The sequence below is a fragment of the Salminus brasiliensis genome, chromosome 3 (genome assembly GCF_030463535.1).
Source record: "Salminus brasiliensis chromosome 3, fSalBra1.hap2, whole genome shotgun sequence".
In the NCBI taxonomy this organism is placed as follows: Eukaryota; Metazoa; Chordata; class Actinopteri; order Characiformes; family Bryconidae; genus Salminus; species Salminus brasiliensis.
In genome coordinates, this window is record NC_132880.1 from 3,626,332 (window position 1) to 3,639,625 (window position 13,294).

General features: G+C 48.3%; 1 protein-coding gene across 2 annotated transcripts in view; it reads left to right on the forward strand.

Moving 5' to 3' along the window:
* The window catches only part of hdac5 (histone deacetylase 5), a 72,356-nt gene that overhangs the window by 42,486 nt on the left and 16,576 nt on the right, over nt 1–13,294 (forward strand). The window contains exons 7-11 of one of the 2 annotated variants that reach the window (XM_072675194.1): nt 1,218–1,330; nt 5,100–5,219; nt 5,312–5,531; nt 6,485–6,690; nt 6,815–7,099. In XM_072675194.1, coding sequence (XP_072531295.1) covers nt 1,218–1,330; nt 5,100–5,219; nt 5,312–5,531; nt 6,485–6,690; nt 6,815–7,099 — 944 coding nt within the window. The remainder of the gene's footprint in view (nt 1–1,217; nt 1,331–5,099; nt 5,220–5,311; nt 5,532–6,484; nt 6,691–6,814; nt 7,100–13,294) is intronic. The other variant, XM_072675195.1, reaches the window with a different exon arrangement.

Genomic DNA, 13,294 nt, shown 5'->3' on the forward strand with positions numbered 1-13,294 from the left:
AAAGCCCCTCAGAATGGGCTACAGCAGCACGTAGTGTTCCTAAAAATCCTAAGATCATTGGCTCCTGCTTTGTTTTTGCAGTACAGGCCTCCACGCAGCTGGGCTGTGAAACACTAGCAGGCTGGCTGTGATGAAGAACCCATGCATTATCTGTGTTTATGTGAGTGTATGGGGGTCACAGCTGTGGCCTACGTGAACAGCGAGCGGTGAGTAGGTCCTGCTGTTGACACGGCCATGACCCCATCCGGTTCATCACTAATGCGGACGCCTGGGCTCAGAGAGGCTAAAAATAGCTGTTTAAGGGGCGGGGGAAATGGGAGGGAGCTGTAATGGTGGCCTGCGGGGACTCTGTCCATGCTGCGGCGGACGTGTTTTGATGAATACGAGCGTGATGGGCCGTGGTCTGGCCTGTTTAGAGAAAGAAAGGAGCTGCTTATGCAAAACAGGTTAGGCCTTAAATCGGAGGTCGTTCAGCTCACATGCTGACTGAGTGGCTTTAATGGGACGGTTCAGGTGGAAGCCATCGTGGCTTACCTCGTCTTCACGGATCATTGAGCTATGGAGCAGTGGAGGAACTGTGCTTTCTGGAATGATGGATGGTGGAGCTCCATCCAGTACTTTTGGGATGATTTGGGGAGTTGGGGATGATGAGTTGGGGTGGTGATCATCATCATCCAACATCCTGACCTCACTGACTGAGCGCTGTTGTTGCTGAATGCAATCAAATTCTCATCGCAGTGGTCCCTAAAATCTAGCGGAATGCCTTCTTCCCTGGACAGTAGAGACAGTTACTCCAACAAAAGCATGAGAAACTCTTTTTAATAGCCTTGATTTCAGAAGAAACAATGAATGAGCAGGTGTCCCAATACTTTTGTCAATATAGTGTATATAAAAGGTGTGGTTATTATTACAGTGCCCCAAATTTCTGAGAACCTCCTGCACATGCATCTCTCTCTCTCTCTTTTGCTCTTTCTCTCTCCCTCTCGCCCTCTCTCTCTCTTAAAACGGAGGTCCTTCAGCTCACATGCTGACTTGAGTGGAGGCTTTAATGGGACGGTTCAGCCATCGTGGCTTACCTCGTCTTTGCTGTAGCACTGGATTTAGGCCCAGTATTGGCCCACAATTACAATATTAATGCATGCATAGTGAGGACAAGTAGGGACGACGACTAACGCTGACCTTTGTGTGTGTGTGTGTGTGTGTGTGTGTGTTTCTAGTCTCCTCAATGTGCAGCAGTGCACCCGGCTCTGGCCCCAGCTCCCCCAACAGCTCCAACAGTGCCATAGCAGAGAACGGCTCCAGCGGCTCCGTCCCAAACATCCACGCTGAGGTGAGCTATAACACTCTTCAAGCCTCTCCTCTCTCTGAAACCCACCCTGACCTCTCACAGCTCCCACCGATCGACCATAAACCCTCCTAACACTTAATCAAAACCTCCAGAACCCTAATAAAACCCTTGTAGACCCTTGTAGAACTTTTTAAGCTCAGGGCAGAACCTTAAAGGAATAGTTCCCAGACCCAGATGCGGTCAGTCAGTCAGCCAAGATGTTTGATATCCGAAATGTGCTTCTTTAGTCTGGAACAGGAGATGCTAGGCTAATGTTGCTAACGAACACTAGACTTAGACTGTCACCAATCTCATCTCTGTGAATACACACCAAATGACAAAGTTTCAGAGATGCGATTGTTGACACTCCAGGTAGGTCCAGTGTTTGTTAGCGACATTAGCCTAGCATCTCCAGTTCTAATCTAAAGAAGCACACTAGCCATGGGAGCATCGTAACCTTGAGAGAAAGTGTGTGTGTGTGTGTGTGTGTGAATTTGTGCCACAAAACACTAGCCACTCGCTGCAGGGCAGGAACATTGCAGCTGTCTGATTGACTGCCTTCAGTGACCAGCATATTAAACACGTACACACACTCTCAGCACATCTGCGTTCTACACGAGCATTAGGTTGTCCATTTTAATCTCCGTATGCAAACAAACAAACAGCCATTTGAGAATATTCAATAGCCTTTACCATTTTAAAGATTTGCATATTTGATATTAGATATGCAAATTAGCTTATATACTCTCACAGTCAAGAACGTGAGACGTCTGTGCAACCAAAACAGCTCTGACCCATCGAGACATGGACCTCTAAAGGTGTCCTGTGGTGTCTGGCCCCAAGACTATAGCAGCAGATCCTTTGTAAGAACTGTGTGTAAGCTGTGAGGTGGGGCCTCCATGAGCATCAGTGAGGCCTGGGCACCCAAGATCCTGAGGTCTGGTCCATCCTTGGAGCACTTTTTGGTAGGAGCTGGGCACACACCACAAGAAGGTTTAGTCAAACACCTTTCCAACTGTTAAGCGTTTGGGTTTGTGCTGCAGCCAGTGGCACAGGGAATGTTTCACTGGTAAGAATGAATTCAATTAAGCACCAGCTTGCCCATTATTATAATTATTATTATTATTATATTATTATATTATTATTACTTTCCCAAACTGAATGTTCAATTGCTGTCCAATGTGTAGCCCAAACCCCGTCCTTCGACAGGTGCCACTGGAACCGCAAAATCAATGTTAAAAATGACCCGAATTTTATTGCGTGTAATTGAACACCTGTTTTTCCATGCATATCGAACAGAAATAGAACAGACACCTGTACTGCTACTCCCAAGTCCAGGTGCAGCAGCGATGTTTGGTTGGACAGGTTGTTTTGGGGCTTCAGTTCTAGATCTAGCTGCTTTTCTACGTCATAACGTCTTCACCTACGTCACTGTTGTCAGGGGAATCGGTAATTGTTGGGCTGATGAGGGTTGTTATATTTCCTCCCCGTGTATTTCTGGGCCGTGTACATTTGTTATTTTTGCAAACAGAGCTTGCAGTCTGCCTCTAATCAATCCCCCTTATGCCTTTTGGGGAAATGAAGCAAAAAAAAAAAAAAAGCTAAAAACCCAACAACAACAGCCGCAGCAATCCTCCGTGCAGTTAGCGAAAGATTTTCCCCAGAAGTAGGGCAACAAATATAGCACACATCAGTCTCGTCAGCCAGCCATTTTCTGCCTATCGGTTCGCTCGATCGCTGCCGTTCCCCGCGAGCGGCCGATGACATAACCAGCAGGCCGTTGTTTTGCCGCGGCGCGTGCGTGAGCACATTCATACCTCATCCCAAAAATAGCTGCCGGAGATCGTTATTCCACAGCCGCCGCTGCTGGAGGGGAACGGGCATGCGGAGGAAGGACGGGACAATGATCATCCTCGCCGCCGCCGCAGTGAACTTAAGTTGGAAAGGTCAACATGCCCAATAACGGGCGTCAAGTAGGGGGGTATTAAACCTCCTGGAGTGTTGGAGAGTACAAAAAGTTAGCAGTTGCTGTTCAGAAGTTTGGAATAATTGAATCTAGGGCTGGGCGATATGGAAAAAATACTAGATCACGATATTTTTTATTTAAAGACCTTTTTCACGATATTTATCACGATACGTGTAAATCACAGACTAAAAACATCAGTAGCAACAGATTCTTAAATAAACAAACCGTCCCGTACTGAATACAGTGATTTCTACTCAACACCTGCTGCTCTTCATCTAATTACCCCAGTCTAATTACACTGTTAGTACTGAAACCTGCAGCTGATCAGTAGATATTTATTAAGCAGTAATAACAGTCTCCTCCACATGCTTAGAAAAGCTTATTGTTATCACCATAACGAAATGTATCACGATATATCGTGATCGTCATATTGCCCAGCTCTAATTAAATCCATTCTTTCCACCTACCAGTTAAACGGTCCCTCTGCAACTGGCTGCAGCACAAGCCCAAAGCATGCATGATCCATCCGCCCCCATGTTTAACAGTTAGAAAGGGCTTCTTTTCATAAAACAACCTTGTTCATCATTCAACCTTGTTAGACTCACTAGCTTGGTGAGTCAGAGCGGGATGGACGTTGTGCTTTCACTGCACGTCAATACAGCCCATTCACAGCATCAGGACAAAGTGTGTGTGTGTGTGTGTGTGTGTATGTGTATGTGTGTGTGTGTTTAAAACTGGCCACCGAATAAAACATGCGTACAAGTTTTTTGTACGGTGGGGGGGGGGTGAGAGAGCACTGCCGGGAGTGAATGAGCAATTTTCCACTCGTAGTGCATTCGTTCATCAGGCTTCATCAGACTCGGAGGCCGGGCGGGTCACCACCGCTGCCCCAAACACACTTCACAGCCTGCACTGTGGGTCACTGAGCCCAGTCACCCGGTTAGTGATTCAGCGTCAGATATAAAGAGTGTAAATGAATAGCGAAGGCCTTGAACACGGCAACTGCTGTCTCTATTTGAAGCTCTCTCTCTTTGGCAGAGCGTCATTGTGAATCCATTGCCACTGTTGAAATTCTAGCCTTTTGTTACTGTTGTCATGCACAATATATGTCCAAAAGTTTGTGGACACCTCTTCTAATGAATGCTGAATTCAGCTACTGCAAGTGCACACACACACACATACAGCTTGTCTTGTCACTGTAGAGGAGTAAAGCCAAAAGAACAGGACTCTCTGGAGCAGATAAACATGAAGTTATTGACACCATGCTGCCTAATGCCAGGCGTGGGCTAGAGGGGTATCAAGCCCCCCAGCATTGAGCTGTGGAGCAGTGGAAGAACTGCGTTCTCTGGAATAATGGATGGTGGAGCTCCATTCAGTATTTTTAGGATGATTTGGGGAGTTGGAGATGATGAGGTTGGGTGGTGATCATCATCCAACATCCTGACCTCACTGACTGAGCGCTGTTGTTGCTGAATGCAATCAAATTCTCAGTGCAATGGTCCCTGAAATCTAGCGGAATGCCTTCTTCGCTGGACAGTAGAGACAGTTACTCCAACAGAAGCAGGAGAAACTCTTTTTAATAGCCTTGATTTCAGAAGAAACAATGAATGAGCAGGTGTCCCAATACTTTTGTCAATATAGTGTATATAAAAGGTGTGATATTACTATTACATTGCCCAAAATTTCTGAGAACCCCCTGCTCATGCATCTCTCTCTCTTGCTCTTTCTCTCTCGCTCTCGCGCTCTCTCTCTCTCTCTCTCTCTCTCTCTCTCTCTCTCTCTCTCTCTGTGTCTCTGTGTCCGCAGCAGCTGCGTTCTCTGCACCAGTCTCTGAATGCGGACGGGACAGCGAGCCCCCTCAGCCTGTACACTTCTCCGTCTCTGCCCAACATCTCCCTGGGCCTGCCGGCTAATGCCCACATCACTGTGCGTCCTTACATCTCACACACACACACACACACTCTGTGCGATCCGTTTCACACCAGACCCCTTTAACCCTTTCAACCTCTCCCCTCCAGGCCCCTCAGAAGCTGAGCGTTCAGCAGGATGCGGAGCGGCAGGCTCTCCAGTCCCTCCGGCAGGGCGGGGCTCTGACCGGGAAGTTTGTGAGCACTTCGTCTCTGCCGGCCCACGACCCGGACCCCGCAGCCCCCACCAACAGCCACAGCACACACTCCTCCCTCTTGCAGCACGTCCTGCTGCTGGAACAGGCCCGCCAGCAGAGCGCCTTGCTCGCAGGTACACACACACACACACACACAGAATAACACAATCTGATACACACTATGTATCCAAATGTTTGTGGACATCCTTTCTAATGAATGCTGAATTCAGCTACTTTAAGTTGCGCCCATTGCTAGCACAGATGTGCCCAAGTGCACACACACATAGTTTAGTCTAGTCCTAGTACTGCCAATAGAATAGGACTCTCTGGAGCAGATAAACATGAAGCTATTGGCACCATGCTGTCTAATGCCAGGTGTGGACTGTAGAGGGGTATAAAGACCCAAGCATTGAGCTGTGGAACAGCGGAAGAACTGTGTTCTCGGGAATGATGGATGTTGGAGCTCCATCCAGTACTTTTGGGATGAATCGGGGAGCTGAGGATGAGGTGGGGTGGCGATAATCCCTGGACAGTAGAGACAGTTACTCATCAATGCCCTTGATTTCAGAAGAAACAATGAATGAGCAGATGTCCCAATACCTTTGTCCACTCATACATGACTCACTCACACACACACTTAGGTTACTTCAGGTTCTCCAGCTTGAGGAACGTGCATATTATTATGCACAGGACAAATGCCTACACTCTACCTTCTCACTCTAGCTCTGAGCTGCAACTTTAGTGTAGGCAGGGGGTTGTGAATTCACCGTGTTCACCGTGGGCAGCTCATGTAGGGCGTCCTGAACTTCGGTGCTCGCTCTGTTCAGAGAAACGTCTGATCTTCTTAGAAAAGACATCTAATAAGTGCTCAAAGAGTCAAGCATCAGGGTCAATCCATGACTTGGATGAGAACAGGCATGGGAGGATTTTGGACTTTTGGAGCACAGATTGGTTAGTGTTGTTTCGGAAGCGAACTTGAGGAGATCGCCGGTTAACATCAGGCTCTGCAGGAAAACCCTGAAAAGCAGCTAGGATGCTCTCGTACAGACATTCTTCCCTCACTATCTTCTTCTTTCACTCCCCACAGTGCCCATGTATGGCCAGTCGCCGTTGGTTACGGGCGAGCGGGTGTCCAATAACATGCGGACGGTGACCAAGCTACCCCGGCACCGCCCGCTGAGCCGCACGCAGTCGGCCCCGTTACCGCAGACGCCTCAGGCCCTCCAGCACCTCGTCATGCAGCAGCAGCACCAGCATTTCCTGGAGAAACAGAAACACTACCAGCTCAACAAGGTACGAGCCGAGGGGGGCGCTGGTGTTACTGACCGCAGCAGTGACCAGTGCAAGCATAGGTTTGGGGATCTCCGGTTCTATGTTACGAGCCGTTCACTAGCCCTGCATTTTCCTTTTGCCTCAGATCCTATCCAAAGGGGCGGAGCTTCCCCGCCAGCCTCCCACCCACCCAGAGGAGACGGAGGAGGAACTCACCGAGACGGCGGAGATGCCCGAGGAGCGAGGGGATGGGCCCGAGCACGTGAGGCAGGGGCTTCATAAGGACAGCTCTGGCGAGACCACGCCCCCTTCGGAACGAGGGGTCCCTCTGAAGGGTGAGAGCACGGAGAGCGACCTGGAGGAAGAGGAGGATGAAGACGAAGCCATCGAGCTAAGGGAGTGCGATGAGGAGAACGCCCCCTACGGGCAGGTGAGGACCGAGAGAACGTCGGTTAGTTTACATCAGTGCCGTACTGTTCAAAAGTTTGGAAACACTTATGGTTTTTTTATGCTGTATTTGAAAGGCGTTGATAATTGGTTGTAATCAGTATAAAAAATATAATAAAATAATGAACACAGGATGAAGAAGTGGGATGTAGATGATTCAGTTCAGATCAGAATCAGGAGGGGTTCCAAACTTTTGAACAGCTGGGAACGCATGCTGACCTGATTTATGGCCTGGCTGTCAAGATGCCCCGGTTGACCCAGACAGCCGGAGCTGGATCGTCTGGTGCTCCACAAGACTTTCTCAGAAGTTTCTTCAGACCGGTTTCCAATCGTTTCCAGCAGCTCGTTAAACCTTGGACGCGCTTTTCCGCGGCCGTAGCCGGGTTGGCCTTTGTCGCTTCATCAGCGAGCGTTCCAGTGTTCTGTTTTTAGCTCTCCCTTTTCTCCGGTTCTCTTATTCAGCCTTTGCGTAATGTCAGATTCCTCCAGCTCCTGCACTCTTGACACGTTACAAAAGTGGCGCTGATGAAACGCGGCCGCATTGACGCACGGCGCCGAGCGGCCGCTTCTGACTGTCCTCGGCCCGGGCACAATGCAGCGCTCATAGTGTGAAATCTGTCGGCTTCGGCTGCTGACTCAGTGCCTCACAGCGCGGAGCAGAGCAGGAGTACAAACACACACTCGCTGCCACTATACTGAGCACTGCATATAGATCCCTTCACTGCCACTGTAACCCTGACCTCACTAACTCTCTTGCCGCTGAATGCAATCAGATCCTCACAGCAATGCTCCTCCAAAATCTAGAAGAAAGCCTTCTTGTGTGGACAGTAGAGACGGTTACTGAAACTCTTTTGAATCTCTTTAATAGCCTTGATTTCAGCAAAGAAACAGTCAATGAGAAGGTGTCCCAATACTTTTGGTCCATATGGTGAATGGGCATAGGGCTCCGCTACTTCTAAAGGACCTTTCTCAGTACTGGAGTGGACTTACCGGTCGTAAGTCAGACCTACTGGATTCATTATATACTCAAATAAGGGTTCTGTAGAGTTTTCCTGGTTCCTCTAACATGTAGTTTCTTGGAGAACCTGTTCGGTTCTGCTATGTGAACCCTTTTCTTGTAGCACCTAGAGGTTGTGAATCAGACCTTCTGGATTCCTTCTACCTACCTTCTGGATTCAGAAATCAATAGTATCAATAGTAGAACCCTGTTTTGGTGCTATGTAGAACCATTTTTAAGCTATCATAGCAGAACCATAGAAGAACCTGTTACTATGCAAAGAACCCTTTGCAGGTAACCTTAAATAAAGGGGGTGTAGATCTAACCCGCAGAACCCTCAGTTGAACCCTTTGTTCTGCAGGCTAGACGTTCTGGTTCTCTGCAGGAACCTTCTGATTTAGTTTTCACCGGACTAACTGACGGAGAGTTAGCCGGATGCACCTCCGGCGTGGAGAGCAGAAGGAGCTGTGTGGTGGAGCTGCAGGATCCATGGTATCCTCGGAGTGACGAGCTCAGGGGCGAGTTTTGCGGGGGTTTGGTGACGGAAGGATAATGAAGGGGATTCCTCTCGGAGACAGCCTGGGTAAAAAAAGACTCTTCGCCCCCCGGAAAAAGAGATGTAGAGTGGTGGGAAGAGGATGAGGAGGGGGGGGGGCTGTGAGAAACGAGGAAGAGCACTTTCCTTTCCTCCCACCAGTGAGTCACCCCTCTGCGTCGTGCCGTGGGGAGGGCGAGAGAGAGAGAGAGAGAGAGGGAAATAGAGCCGATGTTTCGGGATGAATAGGTTGGCGTATGGATGACAACAGGACAGCAGCCTGATAGTCCTCTCAGTGTGTGATGGTTCTTCTCAGTATGGGAAAGATCTCAGCATGTGATGGTTTTCAGCATATGAAGGGTCAGAATGGGAAGAACCTCAGTATGTGAAGGTTCTTCCTAGAATATGAGGGTTCTTCTCAGTATGGATAGATTCCTCTTAGTGTGTTGTGGTTCTCAGTATGCAAAAGATCTCTGTATGTGAAGGTTCTTGTCAGTAATGGAGGAACCTGAGTAAGTTAGGGTTCTTCTTAGTGTGTAAAGGATCGTCTCAGTATGGGAAGATTCCTCTTAGTGTGTTGTGGTTCTCAGTATGTGAAGGTTCTTCTCAGTATGTGAAAGTTCTTCTCAGTATATTAAGGTTCTTCTCAGTATGGGAAAGATCTCAGTATGTGAGGGTTTTCAGCATGTGAAGGTTCTTGTCAGAATGGGAAGAACCTCAGTAAGTTAGGGTTCTTCTTAGTGTGTAAAGGATTCCTCTGAGGATGTGAAGGTTCTTCTCAGTATATGAAGGTCCTTCTCATTATGGGAGAGATCTCAATATGTGAAGATTCCTCTGAGGATGCGAAAGTTTTTCTTAGTATGCAAACGATCTCAGCATGTGATGGTTTTCAGCATATGAAGGTTCTTGTCAGAATGGGAGGAACCTCAGTATGTGAAGGTTCTTCCTAGAATATGAGGGTTCTTCTCAGTATGGATAGATTCCTCTTAGTGTGTTGTGGTTCTCAGTATGCAAAAGATCTCTGTATGTGAAGGTTCTTGTCAGAATGGGAAGAACCTTAGTAAGTTAGGGTTCTTCTTAGTGTGTAAAGGATTCCTCTGAGGACGTGAAGGTTCTTCTCAGTATATGAAGGTCCTTCTCATTATGGGAGAGATCTCAATATGTGAAGATTCCTCTGAGGATGCGAAACCTCAGTATGTGAGGGTTCTTCTTAGTGTGCAAAGGATCGTCTCAGTATAGGAAGATTCCTCTTAGTGTGTTATGCTTCTCAGAATTTGAAGGTTCCTCTGCAGGTTTTACTGGTTTACAAAGGTTCTTCTCAGTATATGAGGGTTCTTCTCAGTGTGTGAAGGTTTTATTCAATGTATGAAGGTTTTTTTCAGTGTGTGAACAGTATCTCAGTATGCGAGAGTTCTTCTTAGTACGCAGAGGATCTCAGCAGGGCTTTGAGTTTGTAAAAGGTTCTTGTCACTATGGGTAAGATCTCAGCATGTGAAGGTTCTTCTCAGTATAAGGTTCTGGCGGTTTTGGTTGTAGTCGCTCCTGAAATCGAGCAGCGTTGGGTATTACAGATCAGCTGCTGCTCTGTCTCCAGACGGAGGTTATAGATGATGAGTGATCAGTGGAGAACCCTTAGAGCAGTGACGTTCAGCTCATAGCTCAGCTCTGCAACTCTCCATTTGCCCTCGGATTTATAGAGAAGGCAAAACCTGCTGTTGCTCGCTGTGAGTGTGTGTGTGTGTGTGTGTGTGTGTAGGTGCTCCACTGGATTGTAATGGGTGGTAATGACAGCACTACTGCAGTGAATCAGGCACTTGTGTGTGTCGGTTCGCATTCATTTGCATAACACAGGCTAAGTCCGTCCGCAGTAGGGTGTGATGCTGGTCTTAAAACACACACACACACACACACACACACACACACACACTTGCACGGTGTGCACAAGGGAGGAGGTGGAGAGACGCGATGAATGAGGGATAGAAAGTGAATGAGGGAGAGTGAATGAGAGGGCGGTGAGAGAGAGAGAGACATAGAAAGTGAGACAGAGAGAGAGAGTGAGAAAAAGAGAGTGAGCGAATGAATGAGAGGGAGAGAGACTATAGCAGAGAATGGGAGGGAGAGAGAGAGAGAGACTCTCCCCTCTAACTGGGATCATTGAGAAAAATGTTGAAAGGAGCACAACATTAACATTCATCCTGCATCCTCATGCTGCTGCAGCAGACACACACACTCACACACACACTCACACACACACTCACACACACACACACACACACACTGCACTGCGCTTTTCCCTCTTTTCTGTGAATGGAAGTGTCTCTGACTCATCTCTCCTCGGTGAATCATCCGGCCCCCGCCTCCCCGCCCTGCACTTCACACCCAATCACAACCCACCGGGGCTCTGTCTGTGTGTGTGTGTGTGTGTGTGTGTGTGTGTGTGTGTGTGTGTTTAGTCATTTCATTGAGACAGTGACTCTAAAATACCTCAGTGGTCACTTTCAGATATGAGAGAGCGCAAGCATGTTTGATTAGAGAGAGAGAGAGAGAGAGCGAGAGAGAGAGAGACACAGACATGTGCTGCCATACTGTGTGTGTGTGTGTGTGTGTGTGTGTGTGTGTGTGTGTGTGTGTGTGTCTTCTCCACTTGTCTGCTGCTGTGCCTTGAATACGAATTGGATCCCAGTCACCCAGCGGAGAGAGGGAGAGAGAGAGAGAGAGAGAGAGAGAGAGAGAGAGGCAAAGACATAGAGAGATGCAGCAATCTTACAGTGTGTATGTGTGTGTATATGTGTGTGTGTGTGTGTGTTTGACACTGTTTTTCTCTTTGTCACTTTCTCAGTGTCTCTCAGTGTCTCTCTCAGTTTTGCTGTCTCTCTCTCTCTATAGCTCAGTGTTTCAGTCTGTCTGTGTCTCTCTCTCTGAGTGTCTCTTAGTGACTCTCTCTCTCCATGTCTCAGTGTCTCTCTTTCTCTTTCAGTATCTCTCGCAGTGTCTCTCTCTCCATGTCTCTCAGTGTCTCTCTCAGTGTCTCTCTCTTTCAGTGTCTTTCTCATTGTCTCTCAGTGTCTCTCCATGTCTCAGTGTCTCTCTTTCAGTGTCTTTCTCTTTCAGTGTCTCTCTTTTTGTCTCTGTGTCTCTCCATGTCTCAGTGTCTATCAATGTCTCTCTTTCTCTTTCAGTGTCTCTCTTTTTGTCTCTCAGTGTCTCTCTCTCTCCATGTCTCAGTGTCTCTCTTTCAGTGTCTCTCTCTTTGTTTCTCAGTATCTCTCCTCATGTCTCAATGTCTATCAGTGTCTCTCTGTCTCAGTGTCTTGCGGGGTCTCTCTCTCTCTCTCTCAGTGTCTCTCAGTGTCTCTCTATCAGATGGAGAGCAGGCAGGCTGATGTTTACAGCAGGGGAATCTGTAAGTAGTTTTCTGGCAGGTGGAGACGCTGCTGCTGGTACTGCTGCTGTTCCACTCTCCCCCGGGCTGTGTTTAGTCTGTCCACAGCTAAATATAGCCTCTTACACACACACACACACTCACACACACACACACACACTCCTTTAATATCTCCCTCTTTCTCCCCCTTTTCTCCCTCTCTCTCTCTCTCTCTCTCTCTCCACCACCTCTCTCTGGTCTCTTTCTCTTTTTCTCCCCTCTCTCGCGCTTTGTCATTCTACCTCTCTCTCTCTCTCTCACTCTCTCTCACTCTCTCTCTCTCTCTCTCTCTCTCTCACTCTCTCTCTCTCTCTCTCTCTCTCTGCGTGAGAGCTGCTGCTGTTCCGTGTATGAGACCCGTTATCTGTCAGCTCTTGGCTGAAGTATGAAGTGTTAACATGAGCTCTCAGCCAGAAGCTCACTCCTGACGTTGGGTTTGCGTTCGGACCGCTCTCCGTGTCCATTCTCAAGTGCCGGACCCGTATTTATCACACGTCTCAAGAGCCTGAGAGCGCCGGTCCAGGATCAGGTCCACGCTGCCCAGATACGTCAGACACTCTCTGTTGTTTGATAAGTATAATTAGTTACATAAGCGCTGTGTGAGGAGTCTGCACTGCAGGCTGGGGAACTGGAGCTCTGGGGGTCAAGGTTCAGGGTTACTCACATCCAGCATGTATTAGCAGAGGAACCGAAGCCTAGTTCTTCTCCCTGCTTTTGTCCTGTCTGTCTAACATAAAAGCTCCCGAGCTCCCGAGGCTCCAGGGCTCGATTCTAGAGCGTAGACGTCTTGGCGCATTGGTTTGCTCCCGGGCCCCTTTAGGTTCTCACTTCCCAGCAGGGCAACAGGAATACTGACGACTGCTGACGATACACTGTATGTCCAAATATTTGTGGACACTCTTTCTAATGAATGCATTCGTCTGCATTCGTCAGATGTGCAAATGCACACCAGCACACAGCTTGTCTAGTCCCTGTAGAGAAGTACTGCCAAAAGAATAGGACTCTCTGGAGCAGACATAAAGAAGCTATTGGCACCATGCTGCCTAATGCCAGGCGTCGGCTAGAGGGGTATAAAGCCCCCCCCCCCCAGCAGCAGCATTGAACTGTGGAGCAGTGGAAGAACTGTGTTCTCTGGAAAGATGGTTGGTGCACCTTCCAACTCTTTTGGGATGAATTGGGGGATGGGGTAGGGTGGTGATCATCCAACATTTAGACCTCTCTGACT